General features: G+C 46.5%; 1 protein-coding gene across 4 annotated transcripts in view; it reads right to left on the bottom strand.

Moving 5' to 3' along the window:
- The window catches only part of CNTLN (centlein), a 494,856-nt gene that overhangs the window by 168,949 nt on the left and 302,091 nt on the right, over positions 1 to 23,816 (bottom strand). For 3 of the 4 annotated variants that reach the window (XM_073552475.1, XM_073552478.1, XM_073552476.1), the window contains exon 15: positions 9,318 to 9,409. In XM_073552475.1, the coding sequence (XP_073408576.1) occupies positions 9,318 to 9,409 (92 nt within the window). The remainder of the gene's footprint in view (positions 1 to 9,317; positions 9,410 to 23,816) is intronic. The other variant, XM_073552477.1, reaches the window with a different exon arrangement.

Raw genomic sequence — 23,816 nt, 5'->3', positions numbered from 1 at the left:
AGCATATGGTTCACAGCCTCTTAGTAACACCATATAGGTGGGCTGCCCAGTGCTAACTATAATGCATCCCGTGTGAACAGAGGCCACAGTTTACAGAATCATTTGGGCCCAACTGAACCCTGAAAAGATAAAAAGTGCACAAAAACATATCAATATATGTAAGGTATTAGTTAATATTATGGCCATAATACGTAAGCTGGCAAACTAAGGTCAAAGTTCCTTACACTTGCCAGTCCTACTCTAACATGAAAACCACAGAAAGAGGAAAGAATCCTCCAATATTTGAGAAAAAACCAAAACAGGCAGAGATGCTTACTTGTATAGACAGGCCTCAATACAAATGCACTAACAGGGTGCAGCGGACCCAAGTAAAATGGCAACTGCACAGGTGCAACAATACCTAATTAACACCATATAGGGGGGCTGCCCAGTGCTAACTATAATGCATCACACGGGATGCATTATAGTTAGCACTGGGCAGCCCCCCTATATGGTGTTACTAAGAGGCTGTGAACCATATGCTTTGCATTCCCTGTGTGAACATTGCCACATATGGATTATTTTTTTGCACTGGTGTGCCACACGGCCAATCACTGATTGTAGGCTGGCTGTTTCATTAGGTATTATTGCACCTGTGCAGTTGCCATTTTACTTGGGTCCGTTGCACCCTGTTAGTGCATTTGTATTGAGGCCTGTCTATACAAGTAAGCATCTCTGCCTGTTTTGTTTTTTTCTCAACGTATGAAGAGCCTCTTCCACCCGGTGTACCGATGCTGGTTAGAAAGGGCAAGATAACATCCTCAATAAAGAGAGATGAAGAAGACGACCGTTGGCAGAAAAAAAGGAGGAGTCGGCCTGAGAACAACTCTGTCCTTGTGGAAACAGGTACAGAACTTCGAAAGGATAGAGCCGCCAGCTCCAAGACCCGCCTAACTGACATTATAGCCACGAGGAACCAACCATCCAGGAAAGGTATGACCGATTAGGACCTCGTTAAGGCCCCTAAGCATCCAGAGGGACCCTATAGGGGGGTATCAGGCGGGAGACCCCCTGGCTGAGGATCTTTACGTGCAGATTGTCAGCAATCCTCCGCTGGAAAAAAGGGGCGGATAAGGAAAAAACCTGTCTCCTAAGGGATCCTGGAGCTCAACCTGAGTCTAGTCTAGACTGGAGAAGAGCTACAAATGTTAAGAATGGAGAGTCCCAGTGGAGGATGACCGGGGTCCTACACTGTGAGAAAACTTTCCAGTCGTGGTGGTAAACACGTGCTGAGGCGGGCTCCCGGGCCCTAACCATCGCAGCCACCCCCTCAAGCCGAGCCTGGCCAGGGACAGGATCCAAGATTCCACGGCTATGCCGCCAAACACAGGGCCTCTGGGTTCTGGTAGATCGGGCCCTGGGAAGGGTAGGGGCTCTGGCAGCTGCCAGGGGATGTCGACGACTATTTACACTAAATCTGAGTAACCTGCCCGACAGGGCCAATCTGGGGCCATCAGTATTACTGGACCCCGCTATGCCTTGAACTTCCTGAAACCCTCAGACGCAGCAGAAGCGGAGGACACAGGTACGAGAGATGAAAACTGGTTCCGCGTAAGGACCAACGCGTCCACCACAATTGTCTGTGGGTCCCAGGACCGAGTGACAATCCTAGGTACCTTGGCCTTTACAAACCAGACAGGCCCAAATGCATCTGCACTAATCCAGGGTGCAGCGGACCCAAGTAAAATGGCAGCTGCACAGGTGCATAAATACCAAATCAAACAGCCAGCCTACAATCAGGGATTGGCCGTGTGGTACACCAGTGCTTGGTTGATGGCCTCACTAAGCCTGTCAACTGATTACTGGTAACTAGGTGCATCCAAATTGAGGGGCCCCTCGGAATCGTAATTCGAGTTTTGCTCGCTGTCACCCCCTGGAACAGGGGAGCGAGAAGCAGAGCTCATGGACGCTGAGGCACCAGTCGGGCTGGGCTATGCTGTGTGGGTTCATTTCCCCCCTCGCATCTGCCTAGAATGAGGGCGGCCCCCGCAGGCCGGAGGCTCCAGTAAGGTCGAGGTTTTCTCCAAGACAGGCGAGCCACTGTCCCTGCCCCTATCTGGGGCCTGAAGGGACTTGATTGTGCCATAAACTGCAACAAAGATAGAGCCCATTCTGAGGCTGGTCACAGGGGAGGGCTCCTGGGCGCATTAGGGATCACAGGCCTTGCATACTGATAACTCTGTGCCTGCGGAAAAGAACAGACCAACCGTAGGTGCGTACGGCAATAGCACTGTATGAGCTTGAACCTCAGTTTCCTGGCCAGTGACCTTTTATCAGCCGCCAACAGACAAGGACAGTCATACTCAGCCTAGAATGGCCGGTGGCGACATGCTGGGCCTGCTGGCTGACATAGCCTACGGCAGTGACGCCATTAGTATAGGTGCCCGACTGGAGGGGGGTAGCACTTACCCACAGTCCTGCGCCCCTGAGCGTCCTGAAGTGCATCGGGAGGGTCTGGGCCGCTCCTAACTTCAAAAATTGCGCCTCGCGACTGGGCGGGCCCGCCAGAAGTAGGCGTGCCTGGGGCATGACGTCCGACTGTGGCCTAGCACAGGCCAAAGCTGGGGGACAAATTTACTGCGCCGGCCCGGCTGCCGGATATGGACGCTTCAGTGGGCGGGACTCCTGCCCGCGGCCTAGGGCAAACTAGGAGCTGGGGAGAAAAGTTCTGGCGTTGGCCGCGATGAAGAAGCGGCGCCGTGCTGCAGCCGCCAGGGACCCGCTGCTGGTGCAAACAATGCAATAAAAAACCGCGCCGCACCAGGAAAGAGGCAGGCCATCCACAAGAGCCCTCCCAGCCCACTCTTGATCTGTGCCCCCTGTCCTGATCGCATGGAGTGCTTCAGCTGCCAGCCTGTCAGGTGTGTGTGGGGGGAGAGGGGGGCTGTGTACAAGACGGTGCAGGCACCCTAGCTCCATCGTTCCTTACCCGGGATGAGGAGAGGGACTGTCCGCCGCCTTGCAGCACCGCAGTCTAGCATTGGTGGTGCAGAGGGGGCCGCACGGACTGCTTGTGCCTCTGTACAGCCTAGGGTCTCAATACCTTAGGGGGGTCAGGGCTGAGTCCGGCATCATGTCCCATGTTGCGGGAGAGGATACGTGGAGGTGACATTCGCACGTGCTCGCCCGTTGCATTGTTGGTTTGGGGAAATCTGACCCTTTCAATAGGGTCCGTTGCCCCTGTTTCACCTTCATGGAAAGTAAAAGGACAAAAAAAGTCTGGGAAAAAGACCAGACGTGTCCCACGTTGCGGGAGAGGATACGTGGAGGTGACACTCGCACGTGCTCGCCCGTTGTTGGTTTGGGGAAATCGGACCCTTTCAATAGGGTCCGTTGCCCCTGTCTCATCTTCATGGAAAGTAAAAAGACACAAAAAATAAAAAAGAGTATGGAAAAAGACCAGACGTGTGTGCCTCCTAGGACACAAAGCATGAACTGATTCCGCCTGCAATCGAGGCGAGGGTGTATACTGGGGAGGAGGAGCTAACCTTTTTTTCAATCACTTAGTGTCAGCCTGCTGGCGGCAGTAGCATAGTCCCACAGTCCTGTGCCCCACAATGAGGCGAAGGAGAAAATGAAGGGGTGCCAATAATGGTGAGCAGCACTGTATATACCGTATATGTCCCCTACGGATGGGAGAGGAGCTGCAGCGGCGGAGGAGCGAGTCACAGGAGGTAGGAGCTGCTGTTGCTGTTGAAAATGAATATTCAGTGCTCCCCACACCCATAGTCTCAACCACCTCTATGCACTGAAGCCAGCACAGAGAGGTGGGAGGGACTATGGACGTGGGGAGCAGTGAATATTCATTTTTTTTTAATAGCGTGCACGGTGCTAGCTGTAGCCGCTGGTTCCTGCTGCTGCTGGGCGATCATGTGTATCCGCTATTAAGAGAATGAAAATTCATTGCTCTCCACACCCATGGGATTGGAGAGCAGAGAATATTCATTCTCTTTAATAGCAGGCACACATGATAGCTCAGCAACTGCAGGAAGCCAGCAGATGTGGCCAACAGTGTGCCTTTTATTAAAATAGATGAATATGCACTGTTCTCCACGCTAATAATCCCGGGAGTGGAGGGCAGTGAATATTCCAGCAGCTGACCTCAGCATGTAAGGGCACATGGCAGCGACGTAATGCACTCCTTGCATGCTGCAGTCAGCAACCGGCATAAGAACAGCACGCCGCTGCGAGGGAGCTGAGTGAAGTTAAGAAGAATATTTTAATTTTTGTGTGTGTGTGTGTGTGTGTGTGCAGTGTAATGGGGGCATGTATACCAAGATGGTGGATGAGGGCCATGTATCCCAGGATGGTGGATGGGGGCCATGTATACCAGGATGGTGGTTGGGGGCCATGTATACCAGGATTGTGGATGGGGGCCATGTATACCAGGATTGTGGATGGGGGCCATGTATACCAGGATGGGGATGGGGGCCTTGTATACCAGGATGGTCATGGGGGCCATGTATACCTGGATGGGGATGGTGGCCAGCCATGTACACAAGGATGGGGATGGTGGCCGTGTATACCAGGATGGAGATGGGGGGCCATGCATAACTAGATGGGGACATATTTATCAGGATGGAGGGGGGCATATATATATATATATATATATATACCAGGAAGGGGGATATTACCCCTATAGCAGTGTCAGCAGCAGATCCCCCCCATAACAGTGTGCTATGACAAAATTTTATGCTTCAATTTTTTTTCTATGTTCCTCCTCTAAAACTTAGGTGCGTGCATCTTATGTCCGGTGCATCTTATAGTCCGAAAAATACGGTAAATCCATAAATTAAGTTATGTGTAATAAAGATAAATGACACAGGGAAAAAGTATTGAACACGCTTACTGAAATTTAATAAATTTGTAGAAAAGCTTTTGTTGGTGATGAAAACTTCAAAATACCTCCTATATGGAGAAACTAGTTGCATGCATAGCTAAGGTGTGATTTTGGCCCATTCTTCCACACAAACACTCTTCAAATCCTGAAAGTTCTCTGGGCTCCTTCTATGAACTCTAAGCTTTAGTTCCTTTCATAAATTTTCTATTGGATGCAGGTCAGGTGATTGGCTAGGCCATTCTAGCACCTTTGTTTCTCTAAAACCAATTGAGAATTTCCTTGCCTGGGTGTTTGGGATCATTGTTTCATCTTTAGCATCCTTGTAGATGGCAGCAGATTTTTTTTTTTTTTTAAGTTTGCCAGTGCCATATTCTGAAAAACAGCCTCACCCCATGATGTTCCCATCTGCAAACTTTACTGTTTCTATGGTGTTTTTGGGGTGATATGCAGTGCCTTTTGGCAAACATGGTGTGCATTATGGCATTTAAAAAGCTCATTTTGCGTTCATCTGACCGGACCACATTCTCCCAGAATTTCACAGGCTTGTCTAAATGTTGTTGAGCAAGCTTATAATGCGCTTGAACATGGTTTTTGTTCAGCAATGGAGTCGTTCAGGGTGAGAGTCCATACAGGCCATGGAAGTCTAGTGGATTACTAATTGTTTTCTTTTGAACAATTGTACCTGCTAATTTCAGGTCTTCCTGTAGCTCTTCACAGATGGTCATTGACATTTGGAAAACTCTTCTGATAATTCTTTTCACTCCTCTGTCTGAAATTTTGTTGGGAGCATCTGGTTGTGGCCAGTTTAGAGTGAAATATTGTTCCTTCCACTTTAGGATTATGGCCACAACAGTGCACACTGGAACCTTCAGTAGTTTAGAAATTCTTCTGTAACCAATACCACCAGTTTGTTTTGCAACAGTAAGGCTAGTTTCACATTTCAGGATTTTGGTGTGCGCTGCACACTTTTGAAGGTGCGCCGTGCGCGCCGAAATGCAACTTGCTGCGTTCGGCGCACACGGGCGCACCTTCAAAAGTGCGCAGCGCACACCAAAATCCTGCTAGCGGTGCGCCAGCGCACGATCTGCGCACCCTATGCTAAAGATAGGGTGCGCAGATCGCAAGCGTCCATGTGCGCTAGTTGGAGGCGATGACCGGATGGGGCGGGCAGAGAGCCGGGAGGGGGCGGGGCTTAGCGGCGGCCGTGCGCAGGCCGTCGCTGCGCTATAAAGCGCAAATGTGAAACTAGCCTTAGGTTGCGAAGGTTTTGAGACAGTACACTGGTTTTATCCATCATGAGATGGGTAATGAGACACCTTTTAATAAGCCATCAGTTGAACCAGCTGATATTATTCATTAAATGGCAGGATTACTTTCTAATTACTGATAGATTTCAGCTGGCATCAAGACTTTCCACGGCCTTTTGCACGTGTTGTTTCATATGTTCAATACTTTTTACCTGTGTCATTTCTCAGTATTAAACATAACTTAATTTGTGGACATCCATGGTTTGATTTTTTTGTCTGTGTGGACTGGATGGATTGTAACCGACATCGGCATCTGGTGAGAATTTCATGTCAATAGTACCTTTAGAAATATATTTACTTAGGAAATTGCGGACGTGTTCATAACGCATTTAGCACAATGTATAATATATTACACACATAATAAATATATATATATATATATATATATATATATATACACATACATACACACACACATATATATATATATATATATATATATATATACACACACATACACATATATATATATATATATATATATATATATATATAAATGAATAAATAAAGAAAAAAGGGCAGCACTACCAAAATAATACAGCAGGTGCAAAACCTATTCAGCAGTGTCCAAACAGCCAAAATGACAAAAGGAAAAAAATAGGCAGCACTCAAATTAAATGTGAAAAAAGTGGATACTTTACTGATCCTCAGATGGCAACGTTTCAACGGTGACCCGCTTGACAAAAACGGGTCACCGTTGAAACGTTGCCATCTGAGGATCAGTAAAGTATCCACTTTTTTCACATTTAATTTGAGTGCTGCCTATTTTTTTTCCATATATATATATATATATATATATATATATACATATATATATATACACACACACGGAAATGTACACAAAATCACACTCCGGAGGTTTTCTGTTTATTTTGGTGCTGGTGAAATGCCACTAACCACCATTTCAAGAGCAGCTTCAGTTCCGAGCCGCTATTATAGAATCATAGAATCGTAGAGTTGGAAGGGACCTCCTGGGCCATCTGGTCCAATCCCCTGCTCAAAGCAGGATTCGCTAAATCATCCCAGTCAGATGTCTGTCCAGCCTCTGTTTGAAGACTTCCATTGAAGGAGAACTCACCACTTCTCGTGGCAGCCTGTTCCACTCATTGATCACTCTAAGGCTATGTGCCCACGTAGCGTTTTAAAACGCACAGTGAAAACCGGACTCCTTCCCAGAAATCGCACGTTTTTTTCTGCGCGATTTCACCGCGATTCTGTTCGCGATTTTGCCGCGATTTTCTCAAACACTTTCCAAGCGATTTGAAGCATCGCTTGGAAAGTGATGGACAGGTTGGTCACACTCGTCAAACATAGTGTTTGACAAGTGTGAGCAGCTTTTTACTATTGAGGCCGCCTATGCGGCATCAATAGAAAAAGATAGAATGTTAAAAATGATAAAAAAATAAAAAATAGGGGTATATTTACCTTCCGACGTCCCGCACTGCCATCCCGGGCCTCAGCGTTCCCAGCGATGCCTTGCGAGACCTGTGATGACGTTGGCCTCGCGTTACTATAGCGATCTCGTGAGACCGCTAGAGTCACGCGAGACTACGTCATCACAGGACCTTGCCGCAAGGCATTACTGGGAACGCTGAGGTCCGGGAATGCAGCGCGGGACGTCGGAAGGTAAATATACCCCGATTTTTTATTTTTTATTCTTTTTTTTACAGGGGTATGGTACCCAGGGCCTGGAGGACAGTCTCCTCTCCTCCTCACCGTGGGTACCAACCGCACATGAGATGCTTAACTTCCCGCATGGTGGGCATAGCCACATGCGGGAAGTAAGCGATTCTCATGCATTCCTATGGGTGCGGAATCGCGGCAATTCTTTGCGATTCCGCACAAAAGTATGATCATACTGCGATTTTTTCCGCGATGCGATTCCGCTGCGGAAAAAAGCGCAGCATTAGCACAGCATGTGCGGAATGCCATAGGAATGCATGGGGGGCGTTCTGTACACGATTTTTAAGCGTTTTCGCAGTGTTTTTGCGCCGAAAATCGCGGCAAAAACGCTTAAAAATCGCATCGTTGGCACACAGCCTAACTATCAAAAAGTTTTTTCTAATATCTAATCTGTGTCTCCTCCCATTCAGTTTCATCCCATTGCTTTTAGTCTTTCCTTGTGCAAATGAGAATAAAGATGATCCTTCTACAATGTGACAGCCCTTTAGATATTTGTAGACAGCTATTAAGTCTCCTCTCAGTCTTCTCTTTTGCAAACTAAACATTCTTTTGCAAACTAAACATATCTTGTGACAGCAACTTCTGACTGATCAGTAGTCAGAGGTAACAGTCACAGGCTCTCAATGAAAGTCTATGAGAGCCTTGTACTGGCTCTCATAGACTTCCATTCAGTTGTGACTTCCGTATCACCCAGCAAACACTGGACCAATCTGTCAGACCACAAGCTGCAGAAGACGGACTGGAGCGACACCAATAAAAGATGAAGATGGTGGCTGCCAATTATGAGATTAGGTACAGGGAACTTAGATTAGTATCACCACTCCAGCCCTACAATAAAAAAAGCTAGAGTAGTACTTTAACTAGTTTTTTTTTTTTTTAATTTTGTGTCCTTTAGGGATTTGAACATGCGATCACTTGATCACTATTAGAACACACTGCAATGTGTTTATCAACTTTAAACTGTAAAGCTCGCCAGACCTTCAGTAGGCTCCCACCTGCCATGACAACTGTTCGATATTACATGATCAAATTGTTATTTATCATGACATCCAAGGGGATAACTTCCAAGATTAGAGCAATCTCTCATCTAGCACAGTTAGAAGGAAGGGTCAGCTGTATAATACAGCCACCACCTGCTGTGTTTGGAGCAGGCTCAACTCTTGAGCCTGCTTAATATGGCCATACATGAAAACCAGCAGGCATGTTTACAGCCAATGTTTCCAAGGGGTTACCATAATCACATCATAACCAGCATAAATACTTTTGTTTCAATATTATCTCAAATTAGTAATACATTGCAGTAGAAGATAATATGCTCCTGGTTAATCATTTACAGTGAACAATCATACAATTAAAAGATTACACTTAGGAACGCCTAAGAAGAGAAAAAATGAAATTTTGTGTAAGCTGTAATTCAGAAGTTGGACTGGAAATAAAGTAGGAAGTACCATTTTTAAAGTATGCCGTACATTCTCTCCTAGAAATTTCTTTGGAGTACTGCTCCTGATATCTTCTTCCTTGCAAAGCCTGAACAGCAACTCTGTAAAAAGTAATAATAATCATGAAAAAAGCAAACACAAAACACACATAAAAAAACACCTTACAATGACCCAGCAATGACAGATTTGTCATGTCATGAACAAACAGCACACACTTTACCTATTCTGAATAAATTGATCTATTTTCTTGTCAAGTTTTTGGACAGTCTTTAAGCACTGACCTTTTTCTTAAAGTCTAGTGCCATACAATTACAAAGCCTTTGGAACATCACAGTGATTTCCTTTTTTGTTATACAGTACGAACTTTACAAAGGTACAATGCGTTTGCAGGTTAAAGATACTGTACTTTTATTCCTGTTTTCATTCTTTTATAGACTGTACCGTCTTTTGCCTTGAAAGCAAAATTCATTGCCTTTTTATCTAGTCTTGGCCAGTTTTATTCTATAGGTCTTGTCCCCCTGCTAGGAGGATCAGAGTGATTGTCGAACAAAGCAAATAGTAACAGAATTAGATGGAGCGAAACTTTAAACTTATTTTTTTCTCTCTCATGTTCAGTTAAAATATTTCTCTCTTTGTAGGATAAATCATTGCTTTGTGGGAAAGCACATCGATTAAGAAACGTGTAACACCAAAGCATAGGCCAAATTTCAATCATCAGAAAGGTCACAGCTGTGATTGTAATATGTAAGTATCTCAATATGATACAACACAAATAAAAGAGCTAAAACCATCACTATGATGTTATATCTGATAGATACAAATCTCGCCTCGTGAAGAGTCACACTTTACGATCCTAATCAATAATCATAAAATAGTAAGAAAAAAAGAAATTAAGGAATCAAAGTTATGACAGGTATCACGTAAGGAATACCATTAGAGCACAGTCTAAAGATATAGATTACTGTGCTTGGGTTCTGGATTTGTAATCCACTCTAGATATTATATAAACTAGCTGAAGAGCAAGGCGCTCCCTGGGCATAGTAACTAACTACGGTTAGTTATAACAAATTATAATGATTATATATATATATATATATATATATATATATATATATATATAAAGCTGAGTGTAGAGCCCTACCCACTCTGTATAGCCAAGTTCACTATAATATCCCACATCATCCCGTCAGCCAGAGCTACCGGACAACAACCCCTAATATCCCACATCGTTCCATCAGCCAGAGCCACCGGACTACTACCCCTAATATCCCACATCATCCCATCAGCCAGAGCCACCGGACAACTACCACTAATATCCCACATCATCCCGTCAGCCAGAGCCACCGGACTACTACCTCTAATATCCCACATCATCCCGTCAGCCAGAGCCACCGGACTACTACCCCTAATATCCCACATCATTCCGTCAGCCAGAGCCACTGGACAACTACCACTAATATCCCACATAATCCCGTCAGCCAGAACCACCGGACTACTACCCCTAATATCCCACATCATCCCATCAGCCTGGGGTCAGACTCAGAGCGCTAAGTGGAATGGTCCTAACTTCCATACCGGGGATTCCTTTAAGACAGGCCTGGGGTCAGTACCAGAGCATTTGAAGGCAATTGCCCTGACTTCCATACGGGGGATCCCTTTAAGAGAGCCTGGGGTCAGAAGCAGAACCCTGAGTGGAATTGCCCTAACTTCCATACCGGGGATCCCTTTAAGAGAGGCCTGATGTGAGAACCAGAGAGCTTAGTGGAATGGTCCTAACTTCCATACCAGGGATCCCTTTAAGAGAGGACTGGCATCAGAACCAGAGTGCTGAGTGGATTTGCCCTGACTTCCATACCAATGATCCCATTAATAGAAGCCTGGGGTGATAATCAGAGCGCTGGGGTCAGTACCAGAGCATTTGAAGGCAATTGCCCTGACTTCCATACCGGGGATCCTTTTAAGAGAGCCTGGGGTCAGAACCAGAACCCTGAGTGGAATTTTCCTAACTTCCATACCGGGGATCCCTTTAAGAGAGGCCTGACATCAGAACCAGAGTGCTTAGTGGAATGGTCCTCACTTCCACACCGGGGATCCCTTTAAGAGGGGCCTTGGGTCAGAACCAGAGCGCTGAGTGGATTTGCCCTAACTTCCATACCGGGGATCCCTCTAAGAGAGCCTGGAATCAGAACCAGAGCATTTGAAGGCAATTGCCCTGACTTCCATACCGTAGAACCCTTTAAAAAAGGCCTGGGGTCAGTACCAAAGCGCAGAGTGGATTTGCCCTAAATTTCATACCAATAATCCCTTTAAGAGAAACTGGGGTCAGAACCACAGAGCTGAGTGGAACGGTCCTAACTTCCATACCGGAGATCCCTTTAAGAGAGGCCTGGGGTCAAAACCAAAGCACTGGATGGATTTGCTCTGACTTCCATACCAATGATCCCTTTAAGAGGGAAGATGTGCCTATATGATGGAGGATGTGTGATGTGTATATGGGCACAGGAGGGGGGATTCATTTCTGTCATGTGTTCTGTGCTCCTTTTTGGGGGGCAGACAATGGCTGGGAGCTTATGTTCCCAGGGATGCTAGATTTCTCCCACCATTTCAGTGTCTGCTGAGGTGTTGTCAACAGAGCTGTGGAGTCAAGTCGGAGTCGTGGAGTCGGAGCTCATTTTGGTGGAGTCGGAGTCGGTATAAAATGGACCGACTCCTAAAATATATAATAAACTGGATTACTTACCGGTAATACTCTTTTGTAGAGTCCACAACAGCACCCACTGAGAGAGGGGATCCGCCCCTAGGAACAGGAAACCTACAGAGAGATAAATGGGGCGGGCTCCCAAGGTTTGGATTACAGAGAACAAAGGAGGAACCACCATACATGTTTTAGTTAACTTGCCAGATAAGCCATTCACATTTAGACATATTTATACATTTGCTATACTTATCTAAATATTAATCCCTAATTACATTCTCCACCACCAGAGAAAACCACGTGTAAACCTATACATTAAGGGGGGGGGGGGGGAGTGAGCGGGTGCTGTCGTGGAGTCTACAAAAGAGTATTACCGGTAGGAATCCGTTTTTTTTCTCTTCGCCACGACAGCACCCACTGAGAGATTTTCAGAGATAATCACCTGAGAGGGCACACCGTGTTAAGGACAGATCTACCAAAGGCTAAATCCTCAGAAGAGGATAAATCTAGTCTATAATGACTACAAAAGGTAGATGGAGAAGACCAGGTTGCAGCCTTACATATTAGTTCAATTGGGACATTTGCCCTCTCGGCCCAGGAGGATGACATGGTTCGAGTAGAATGCGCCTTTATACCCTGTGGAGGGTCCTCTCCTTTTGCCGAATATGCCATCGTGATTGCATCTCTAATCCACCTGGACAGCGTGCCTCTCGTAACTCTCGATCCCTTCTTGTTACCCTGGAAGGAGACAAAAAGAGACATGCTCTGCCTCCAGGGACTAGTCCTATCTAGGTAGGCTAGCACTGCTCTTTTCAAGTCCAAGGTGTGATATTTAACCTCCTCTGGTGTTGTCGGGGTCTCATAGAAGGAGGGTAGGCAGATCTCCTGGGATCTATGAAACCTAGTAGCTCGTTTGGGAAGATACGAAGGGTCCGTTTTTAACACTAGTCTGTCCTGGATTACTGACAGGAATGGGGGATCTACCGACAGGGCCTGGAGATTGCTTACTCTTCTTGCTGAGACGAAAGCTACCAGCAGAGCGGTTTTCAATGAAAGGCATTTTAATGATGCTGAGTGTATGGGCTCGAACGGGGCCTGCATGAAGGCATCTAAGACCAAGCTAAGGTTCCATGTTGGTAGCTGGGGAATGTAAACTGGATTCGCTCGCTGACAAGTCGAAATAAACCGGGCCACCCATTTATTGCCGACCACACTGTGGTTATATAAGGCTCCTAGAACCGATACATGGACCTTGTGTTAACTGAGAGTCTCAACTCTCGGCCCTTCTGCAGGAATTCTAGAATGGCTGTAATAGGTACCTCGCTGGAAGGTCTTGCTGGGTGAAAGGCTAAAAATTTTTTCCATACTTTAGCGTAAATTCTCGTTGTGGATTCCTTCCTGCTTTGTAGAAGGATGTTAATCAGACTATTTGAGAACCCTCTTAGCTTCAATAGCTCCCTCTCAAATTCCATGCCGCTAGGGCAGGGCTTTGACTCGGGGATGGTAACAGGGTCCCTGTGAGAGAAGATCCCGATGTAGTGGTAGAATCCATGGGTTGGTTATTGACATGGCCCTCAGCCATGAGAACCACGGCCTCTTGGGCCAAAACAGGGCAATCAAGATGACCTTCGCCCCTTCTTCTCTTATTTTCCTGACCACCGTTGGCAACAATACCATTGGAGGAAAGGCGTAGGCCTGCCGGAATGTACAGGGTATTTGGAGGGCATCGAGCTCGTCTGGATTGTCCACTCTGTATAGAGAAGCGAACCTTTCTACACACTTGTTGGCCCTTGTCGCGAACAGATCTATTTCTGGTCGGCCCCATCTTGCCGCTATCATCTCGAAGATGTGCCGGCTGAGGACCCACTCACCCTGATGTAAAGTCTGGTGGCTGAGAAAGTCCGCCGTGGAATTGCTCGCTCCTCTAATGTGGAGTGCAGACAGGGAGTGGACATGTGATTCGGCCATCTCTAAGATTCTTTCCGTGATAGACATGAGCGGTCCTGATCGCGTGCCTCCTTGCCAGTTTATGTACGCTACTGCGGTGGTATTGTCCGATTGGACTCTCGTGTGGGTTCCTCTTGGCTGCGGGAGAAATTTAGACATAGCATAATATATTGTTATTAGTTCCTTCATATTTGATGAACTCTCTGCTTCAAGCTTGGACCATTGACCCTGCATGATATCCTCCTCTAGGTGGGCTCCCCACCCCGAGGGGCTAGCATCTGTGGTGACTATTTTAGAGGGGACAATCCACCATGGAACCCCTCCCGCTAGATTGTTTGGGTCCAGCCACCACTCTAAGGAACTGATCACCTCTGGTGACGGGGACATTCTCCCTTCCAACCGCCCCTGCAGTCTATCCGCTTCTTGCAAAATGGCCCACTGCAATTTTCTAGAATGGAATTGGGCCCAATGAACTGCCGGAATGCATGATATTAGAGATCCCAACAAGGACATGCCTTCTCTTAAGGACATCGTGGGATTATTACTTGCCCTCCGTATTTTGTTAACTATGACCCGTGCTTTTGTTTCTGTTAGAAAGCATTTTTGACTTACAGAGTCTATTTGTAGGCCCAGGAACGTCTGACAGGTTACCGGTTTCAGTCGGGACTTTCCCCAGTTGATCAGCTAGCCTAGTATCTGCAGGGATGAGATATCAGCTATCCTGCTCTTGCATTGAGAAACAGAATTCCCCACTATGAGCAGGTCGTCCAAATACGGGACTATTAAGGTGTCCTTCAGCCTTACATGTGACATCACCTCTAGCATTAGCTTGGTGAATACGCGGGGCGCCATGGATAATCTGAACGGCATCGCCTTAAACTGGAGATGTCGTATCCGGCCTTCTAACCAGACTGCTACCCGTAGGAATTTCTTGTGCTCTTTGTATATAAGGAGATGGTAATAGGCATCGTTTAGGTCCAAGACTGCCATATAGCACCTAGGGAACAAGAGTTTGATTGCCGAACGTATTGACTCCATTTTAAAGGTGCGCAGTCTTAAAAACATATTAAGCTTTTTTAAACTAATTATTGTCCTAAATGAACCATCTGGCTTAAGGACTAGAAACAGGGGAGAATAAATCCCCATTCCCCTTTCGTGTCTTGGAACATCTACCAGAACGCACTTAAGACAGGAACGCTGTAATCTCCATTTCCAAAGCTTCCTGCTGTGTTGGGGACTTCACAGAAGTCAATACGAAGGAGTCCGGTGGGTACCGAACAAGTTCTAGTTTTAGGCCTGATGTAACAATATTAATGGCCCAGGGGTTAGATGTAATTTTTCCCCACTGGTGGCTGAACTGTAACAGCCTGCCATCTATCGGTGGATTGACACTGCCAGAATCTGTCTCCGGATTTGAAGGGACGTTTCCCAAACAGGCTGCCTCTCTGCTTGGGATCCTTATTGCCCCAGCGGTCCTGGGATTTGAAATCTTTTTTCCTACCAAATGGAGGCTTCCTAAAGGCTCTCCTGTTGAAGGGAACGTATGGGTTAGGGAAACCCTTCTTCCTCTCACCAGCTTTTGTCAGGATCTCGTCTAGCTCTGTGCCAAACAGGTACTTACCCTGACAGGGTATAGCGCAGAGCTTGGTCTTTGTCTGCATGTCGCCTCTTCACCCCCTTAACCATAAGGCCCGCCGGCCTGCGTTGGCCAATCCTGCTCCTCTGGCAGATAGTCGGAGGGAGTCAGCTGAGGCGTCAGATAGGAAGGCCGCTGCACCCCTAATGAGGGGAATAGAGGAGAGGAGCTTGTCTCTAGATGCTCCGCCTTTTATCTTTTCCTCCATGTCATTCAACCATATTATCATGGACCTCGACGTGCATGTGGCTGATATTGTCGATTTGAAAGCTGCGGTGCATGCCTCCCAAGAACGCTTGAGGAAGGTATCCGCCTTGCGATCTAAGGGATTAGACAATGTCCCTGAGTCTTCCACTGGGAGGAGGGTTCTTTGCCTCTGTCTTTCCCATTCCCTTTTCACCAGCTCCTTAATTGCTGGAACTACTGGGAAGGCCCGGACCTTTTTTTGGGTGATACCTGTGAACATTATTTCCTGTGGGGTTTTAGGATCTTTAGTATCAGATAACCACATGGTATTCCGAACCGGCTTAACCAAATTGTTAACACTGTCCGTGGGAAAGCAAGTTTGCTCCTCCTCATCTGAGGATAGGTATTCGTGAGATCTATCCGAGTCCAGCTCCCCCTTCTCTGAAGGCGATCTCGACGCCGGTGAAGCTATCCCTCTGGTGGAGGAGTGTCCCCCAAGACTACTGGAACCGCTTAAAGCTTGCAGTTCCTCCCTAATTATTGTATGGATATCCTCCCTTTTTCCCGAGGATTCCTCCTGTAGGGTTTGCTCGATACAGGTCTGGCACAACCTTTTAGGGTGACCATCTGGGAGGGGTTGGGAGCATTAGGCACACTCCCTGTTTTTTGCTCTCTCTGTTCTTTTGGCCAAAGGGGTGTGAAACAAGAAAAAAGCGGACACCATCAGCTAAGAGATTGACTAAAGACACTCACCCGTGAATTTCGTCAGCATAGTACCGGCTGCGGGGTTCGAGACTCAGTGTCATGATCCAGGTTGGATATCTGGCTGTTTGCCAAAGGTGGTTTTGCCCCGGTGGCCATTAGGGTCATTGCACTGTGGTGGTTTCAGTTGTAGTTTTCACCCCGGTGGCCATTAGGGTCATTGCACTCTGGTTACCTTAGTTTGTGCACGTGAATAAGTAACAGGTGTGATTGCTCTATAAAAGAGTGTCAGGTGTGTCAATCACTGTTGGTGATAGTTCCTCATTTGCAAGCAAGCCTGGGTGAAAGATGGAGCTGAACGAGAGTCCCAGGCAGCCCAGTCAGAGTGCTGGAGTAGCAGCTATTGTGTCTGCAAGGAGGGCTGGCATGGCTTGGTGGAGTGTCAGCTATGGTGTCTGCAAGAAGGGCTGGCATTGCTTGGTGGAGTGGCAGCTAGGGTGTAGAGCTGCACTTAGGATGCTGGACTCAAAATGTTGGACTCTTTGGCAGAAAAGCTGGACTCATTTGCTGGACTCTGTTTCTGGACAGCTGCATGCAGGTGGTGGACTCTGTTTGCTCCAAGGCTGCACTATGGTGTTGGATCTGGTCGGAGGAAAAGATGCACGCAGGTGGTGGGCTCTGTTGCTGTGAGCGTAAGCAACAGAGCAAAGCTAAGTGGTGTTCCCCTGTTTTGTCACTTTTCCTTATGTGTGTTTTAGTGCAGTGGTGGGATTAGTTTCCGCACCGTCTATTTCCTTAGTGAGGGTTTAGGTGCAGGGCGAGTCAGGGTTTTTAGGTTCCTGATCGGTGCCCGGTGCGGAACCAGCCTAGGGAACATTAAGAGTGTAGAGACACTGACTCAGGGGAGTGCAGGAGGTCTCCACGTCCCCGTTCCCTATCGCAGGGCCACCATTGTTATGGTTACCCAGGTTTTCCCTATCCCCTTTGTCTTGTTGTATTAGTTACTGGCCTGCGGGCCGCGTCACACTGGACAATTACACGTGCCGTGTCCTGTTGTATCAGTTAACGGCCTGCTGGCCGTGTCACACAGGACGGGGCACGTGACACTCAGGCTGAGGCGAGGCGTGAGACGGCTTCTTCTCCTTCCATTTTTTCTCCGTGGGCTCGCTCTGCCTGGAGCGTCCACTAGTATTTCTCCTGTAGATTCCACTCCTTCTGGTGCTGTCACTCCTTCTCGTGCTACCACTTCTTCTGGTACTGCTATGTGGGGATTCCACTGGCTGTGCCAACTGGAGCGAAACTGGGTCATTTGTAGACGAAATGGCTGCGCACCGGTTTGCCTCTGGCCGGTGCTTTTATGCAGCTTCCTGGTTTCGCCTACTTCCTATTCCCCCCCCCTTTTTTTTCCTCTTCTCTCTTTTTTTTTTTCAGCCAGTGCGAATGCGCGGCGCCATCCCCATGATACCGCGGGCCTCTGCCTCTCAGTGCCCCGGAAGTCGTCTCTGCACTTCTGGGTCGCTCTGTCCCAGTACAGGAGCGCCGGCTTCCTCCTCCACCAGACGCCACCCCTGCACTGCCGGTGAACATACGCTGACGCCGTCAGGTATGTTATTCTCCCCCTAAGCGCTCCCGGCATTCAAGCGCCCACGCGAGCTCAGGGACTCCGTCCTTCCCTGGCCTCGCAACTCGATGGGGGGGAGGGGACATCCACAACCCCCCGACGCTGCCGTGCTCTGTAATGTGTGCTTCTCTCTTCGGGGGGAATTATATATATATATATATATATACATACACACATACATATACACGCAGGGACACGCAGTCCCTCTTTAATAACGATTGTCCCATGACGATCTCCCCTATAGAGATGTCACATCAGCAGATGTGACCGCTCTATAGGCCTCCGATGACACACTGACCGGAGATAACCCTCCGGGAGTGTGTCATCGGAGATGAGCACTACAGCATGAGAAAATTCTAACGCTGTAGTGCTGTAAAGTGACAGGTGAACAGGTGAACTCACGTGACCTGTCGGCGGCAGAGTGATACAATGCGGAAGATTATCTCTGTCATTGTATCACTGGAGCCCCCACAGGAGATCATCGTAGGACAATCGTATTAATTGGACTATATGGAACACAGGGAGTATAGTGTCTATTATTTTAATTTTTTTCAGGTGAGCGAGGGCTTCGGGGATTAGCAGAATATGGTGAGTATGGACTACATGTGTACTGCATATGTTTTGTTTTTTTTTTATTCAACACATTAGCCGGATGATGGGACTACAACTGTCCCATCATGGGGACAGTCATTGGCTAATGTGTCACTGTAGAAGGCATAGTCGGATGGGATTTGCGGTCCCATCGGACGATGCCTGCCTACACACACACACACACACACACACACACACACACACACTGACAAAGCCCCGCAGACCCCGCACACAGCCCCGCAGACCCACACACACAGACACGCAGATTCTGCCTGCACACACAGATACGAAGTCACCGCCCACACACTCCCCTCCTCCCAATCTGCAGCATTTCAACCGTAGATCTTTTTTAGACCAGCGGTTATGCTGCGGAAGTGCCCGACTCAATGAAAGTCAATGGTTGCAGAAACGCTGCAGATCCGCAAAAAGAAATGACATGCTGAGGAAAATAAATCGTTGCGAATCTGCGTGTTTTTTTACGCAGCGTGTGCACAGCGTTTTTGGATTTCCCATTAACATTGTGTGCACTCCGCACTGCGGATTTGATGCAATTCCGCGAGTCCAAAAACGCCGCGGAAATGCATCAAAATCCGCAACGTGTGTACATACTCTAACACTGCCTCTTAGAGGGTCTTGTTCCTGTCTTGTTTAGCTACTTATTACATGCTAAAGTACACATTTTTGAATGAATATGAAATAACAAAGTTACGCATAGTGATCTATGTGAAGAGAAATATACACTCTTTATGAATGAGGTATGGTTGGAATGTATATCTTTTTGGACATTCAAACACAATTATTTAACTTACTTTTCAAATCATTATGTTATATTATTCATGTTCTTCTAGTAATCTCATAGTTTATACATATATATTAGTCATTCATGACTCGAAGGAATAAAATATCTTTATCTGACTGAAGCTTATGCACTTTGTAAAACTCATGCTAAATGCTGAGCAATCAAGTAGCTAAAAGTACTAGATTTATCTACAGTAGATACTATCTGTCCAGATACGTTTAGTCCAAAATCTCTCTTATACGAAATTTCAGCTACCGCATATACTCGAATATAAGCCGACCCTCCTAATTTTGCCACAAAAAAACTGGGAAAACTCATTGACTCAAGAATAAGCCTAGGGTGGAAAATGCAGCAGCTACTAGTGAATTTAAAAAATAAAAAGAGATACCAATAAAAGTAAAATTAATTGAGGCATCAGTAGGTTAAATGTTTTTGAATATCCATATTGAATCAGGAGCCCCACATAATGTTCCATACAGTTCATGATAGCCCCATAAGATGCTCCATACAAAATACACCCAATATAATGCTGCACAAAGGTTAATAATGGCCCCATAAGATGCTCCATAGAATAATATGCCCCATATGCTGCTCCATAAAGGTTATGGCCCCATAAGATGTTCCATAGATTATGCCCCCATAAAATGCTCCATAAATTATACCCTATATGCTGCCCCATAAGATGCTCCATAGATTATGCCCCTATATGCTGCCCCCCATAAGATGCTCCATAGATTATGCCCCCATATGCTGCCCCAATAAGATGCTCTATAGATTATGCCCCCATAAGATGCTCAATAGATTATGCCCCCATATGCTGCCCCAATTAGATGCTCCATAGATTATGCCCCCATATGCTGCCCCCATAAGATGCTCCATAGATTACCCCATATGCTGCCCCCATAAGATGCTCCATAGATTATGCCCTCATTAGATGATCCATAGATTATTCCCCCATATGCTGCACCCATAAGATGCTCCATAGATTATGCCCCTATATGCTGCCCCCATAAAGTGCTCCATAGATTATGGCCCCCATATGCTGCCCCCATAAGATGCTCCATAGATTATGCCCCTATATGCTGCTCCCATAAGATGCATCAGAGATTATGCCCCTATATGCTGCCCCCATAAGATGCTCCATAGATTATGCCCCTATATGCTGCCCCCATAAGATGCTCCATAGACTATGGCCCCATAAGATGCTCCATAGATTAAGCCCCCATATGCTGCCCCCATAAGATGCTCCATAGACTATACCCCTATATGCTGCCCTCATACGATGCTCCATAGATTATGGCCCCATGTGCTGCCACTGCTGCTGCATTTAAAAATAAAAAAATGACATACTCACCTCTACGTCGCTGGGTGTCAGGTGCTGGTGTCACTGCTAGCACCTGAGATATTCACCTGTCCCCCGATCCATCGCTGCGTGCTACTATCTGGCACGTCATCTGTCAGTGATGTTCAGACTGCAGGGGGCGCGGCGTGCAATAACCACGTCACCGCGCCCTCTGCTGTCTGAACGTCACTGACAGATGACGTGCCAGACAGCAGCAAGCAGCCGTGGATGCAGGACAGGTGAGTATCGCTATACTTACCCGTCCTGGCGCTGTCTCTTTAGCCCCCAGCTTCTCCGCGATCTCCCTTCCTGCCTTCAGCGGTCACGTGGTACTGCTCATTAAAACTCATGAATATGTGCATATTCATGAGTTTAATGAGCGGTACCATGTGACTGCTGAAGGAAGAAAGGGAAATCGCAGAGAAGCTGGGGCTGCAGAGCCAGTGTCACGACAGGTAAGTATGACCTGACACCCCAGCCCCCTCTCCGACCCCCTGGTGTATATGACTCGAATATAAGCCGAGAGGGGGACTTTCAGCCCAAAAAAATGGGCTGAAAATCTCGGCTTATATTCGAGTATATACGGTATTCACAAAACTGAAAAACTGAGAGACAGATGCCAAAGTTCAGCCTTTAAATATCTAGTGATGGATTTAGTACTGATCATAGTAGTTTAACCCCTTAGGTGGAGCTGCCAATAGCAACACCAGCATCTGAATGGTTATTTGAGGGAGGGGGTTAATTCTTTAACCCAATCAGCAACCCACAAGTGAGGGGTGCCGACAGGTACCATGTCAACCATACGCTAAGTAATGGCCTCAGGCTCAGTCACCTATAGTTGCCTATTAAGCCTTGTCATAAGCAGGGTCTAACAGGTCTCCAGTCAGTGTAACACTGATAAGTCTAATACAAAAGTAATGCAGGGTATTAAACAATGATTAGAATAGTGAAAAGTCAAGTTCCATAAATGAACTAAGAAAAGAAAAAACGATTCCTATAATATTTGTAAGAATTAAAGAGTGAAAAAATGTGTCACCACTTAAAAAGTCATTGTTGTGCAAAAACAAAAAAATACAAATATTTAGTATTAACGAGTAAATAATAAATAGTTTCTGTATAAGGCTATGTGCACACGAGCAGAAATGCTGCGGAACTGTCCGCAGCATTTCCACAACTCCTGCCGCGGGTAAACCGCAGGCGAATTCGCATGCGTTTTTCCCGCGAAAAACAAGCGTTTTGCAAGCATTTTTTGCTTGTGGAATGCTTGCGTATTCCAAGCATCGCTTGGAAAAGTGATTGACGGGTTGCTCACGCTTGTGTACAAAAAAAATGCAACGTGTACACACAGCCTAAAACGGTCCCTTTATTTAACCTGTATGGTGAACACTAAAACTAATGAACCCCCCCCCCCCCCAAAAAAAACAAATATAGCTTTTTAATCAATCATACTAACACACAAGAAAATGGAATTATAATCAAAAAGTCGCATGTAAAAGAAAACTTGTATCAGAGTAAATGTCATTTGAAAAAAAAAGCCCTCATATGGCTCTGACAGTGAAAAAAATAAAAAAGTTATCGCCATCAGAATATTTATTGTAAAAGGAGATTTTAGGTTATGTGCACACGGTGCATTTTTTATGCATTTTTCAGCACGAAAATGGGCCAAAACCGCTATGGAAACCTTATGGAAGCTAATTCAATGACAACCCTGAAGTGTTGTGCACAGGATCAGTAAGTTTCCTTTGAGTATTTACAATATTTTTTTTCTGAAGCATGTCAATTCTTTGTGCGTTTCTGCAGCGTTTCCCACACATTGACTTCAATTGAGTCAGTTAAATCCGCAGGAAAAACACAGGTATAAAAATGTTTGCTGATTTGCTGAGTTTCTGTTTGCGTTTTTATCGTCTTTCTATGGTGTTTCTCATGTTGTCATCTGTGTGACAGTGTTGGAAAAACCAGCGCGGTAGTTCTTATTGACAGTATCGTTACCGCAGGTAAGTCAGTCAGCCAGAACGCTGCAGGGTCACGCTGTCAGATGTCATCGTGACCCTGCAGAGATACTGTGACCCTCAGCAGTGAACCACAGTAAACCGCTTACCGCAGGTCAGCAGGTATGGGCTGATGAGACTACTCCTCCCATCAGGCTACGTCTGTTGTCACTGAGAACAATGATAGCAGGAACCGATGATGGGAGAAGTAGTAAAACAACATATACTCACCTTAACACCTAATCCCCGATTCTCATGTCTCCTAGATAAAAAATCAAAAATAATAAATCACCATATACTCACCTGTCTGCCGTAGTCCACATAATCCCGAGTGTCCCACGGCAATCTCACATGTAGAACAGTCACATCGGGAGATGTGACCACTCTACCTAGTTGCCGGCGATACACTGACAGGAGGTAATCACTCCCTCAGTATATCACTGAGCTGCTGTGAGAGAGTTCACCATAGTTCACCAGCTGATAAGTTAAAATAACATTGCTTAGTGGCCAAAGATGAGTACTGCATTTTAACCCCCATTGAAGTAAATGTATTGAAGTACATGGCAGCAGCCACCAAGCAATGCACAGTGCTGTTGCACTCCGCCTATACATCACTCAGTTCTGGCCTCAGCAGTACTAGTTAACATCTGATCGTTAGGATTTTTAGGCCTCCACCGGTCTGATATTAGGAGAGGCAATTAATTGTTAAAGGGAATCTGTCACCCCATTTTTTGACCGCCATCAGGGGCTTATCTACACCATTCTGTAATGCTGTAAATAAGTCCCCGACGTAACCTGAAAGAGAAGAAAAACGAGTTAGATTACACTCAACCAGGGGTGGTCCGGGTCCGGTTTTGGTCTGGAAGGTGTCGCGGTCCGGGGTCTCCCATCTTCTAACGGTGACGTCCTCTTCTTTGCTTCCCATTGTGGCTCCTGCGCAGGGGCACTTCTCTGCCCTGTTGAGGGCAGAGCAGAGTCCTGCAGTGCGCAGGCGCCGGGAA

The sequence above is a fragment of the Dendrobates tinctorius genome, unplaced genomic scaffold (genome assembly GCF_039654945.1).
Source record: "Dendrobates tinctorius isolate UK_male_01 unplaced genomic scaffold, ASM3965494v1 ptg000191l, whole genome shotgun sequence".
NCBI lineage: Eukaryota > Metazoa > Chordata > Amphibia > Anura > Dendrobatidae > Dendrobates > Dendrobates tinctorius.
The sequence above is the reverse complement of the archived record's forward strand: the minus strand, read 5'-3'. Positions and strand labels throughout refer to the sequence as shown.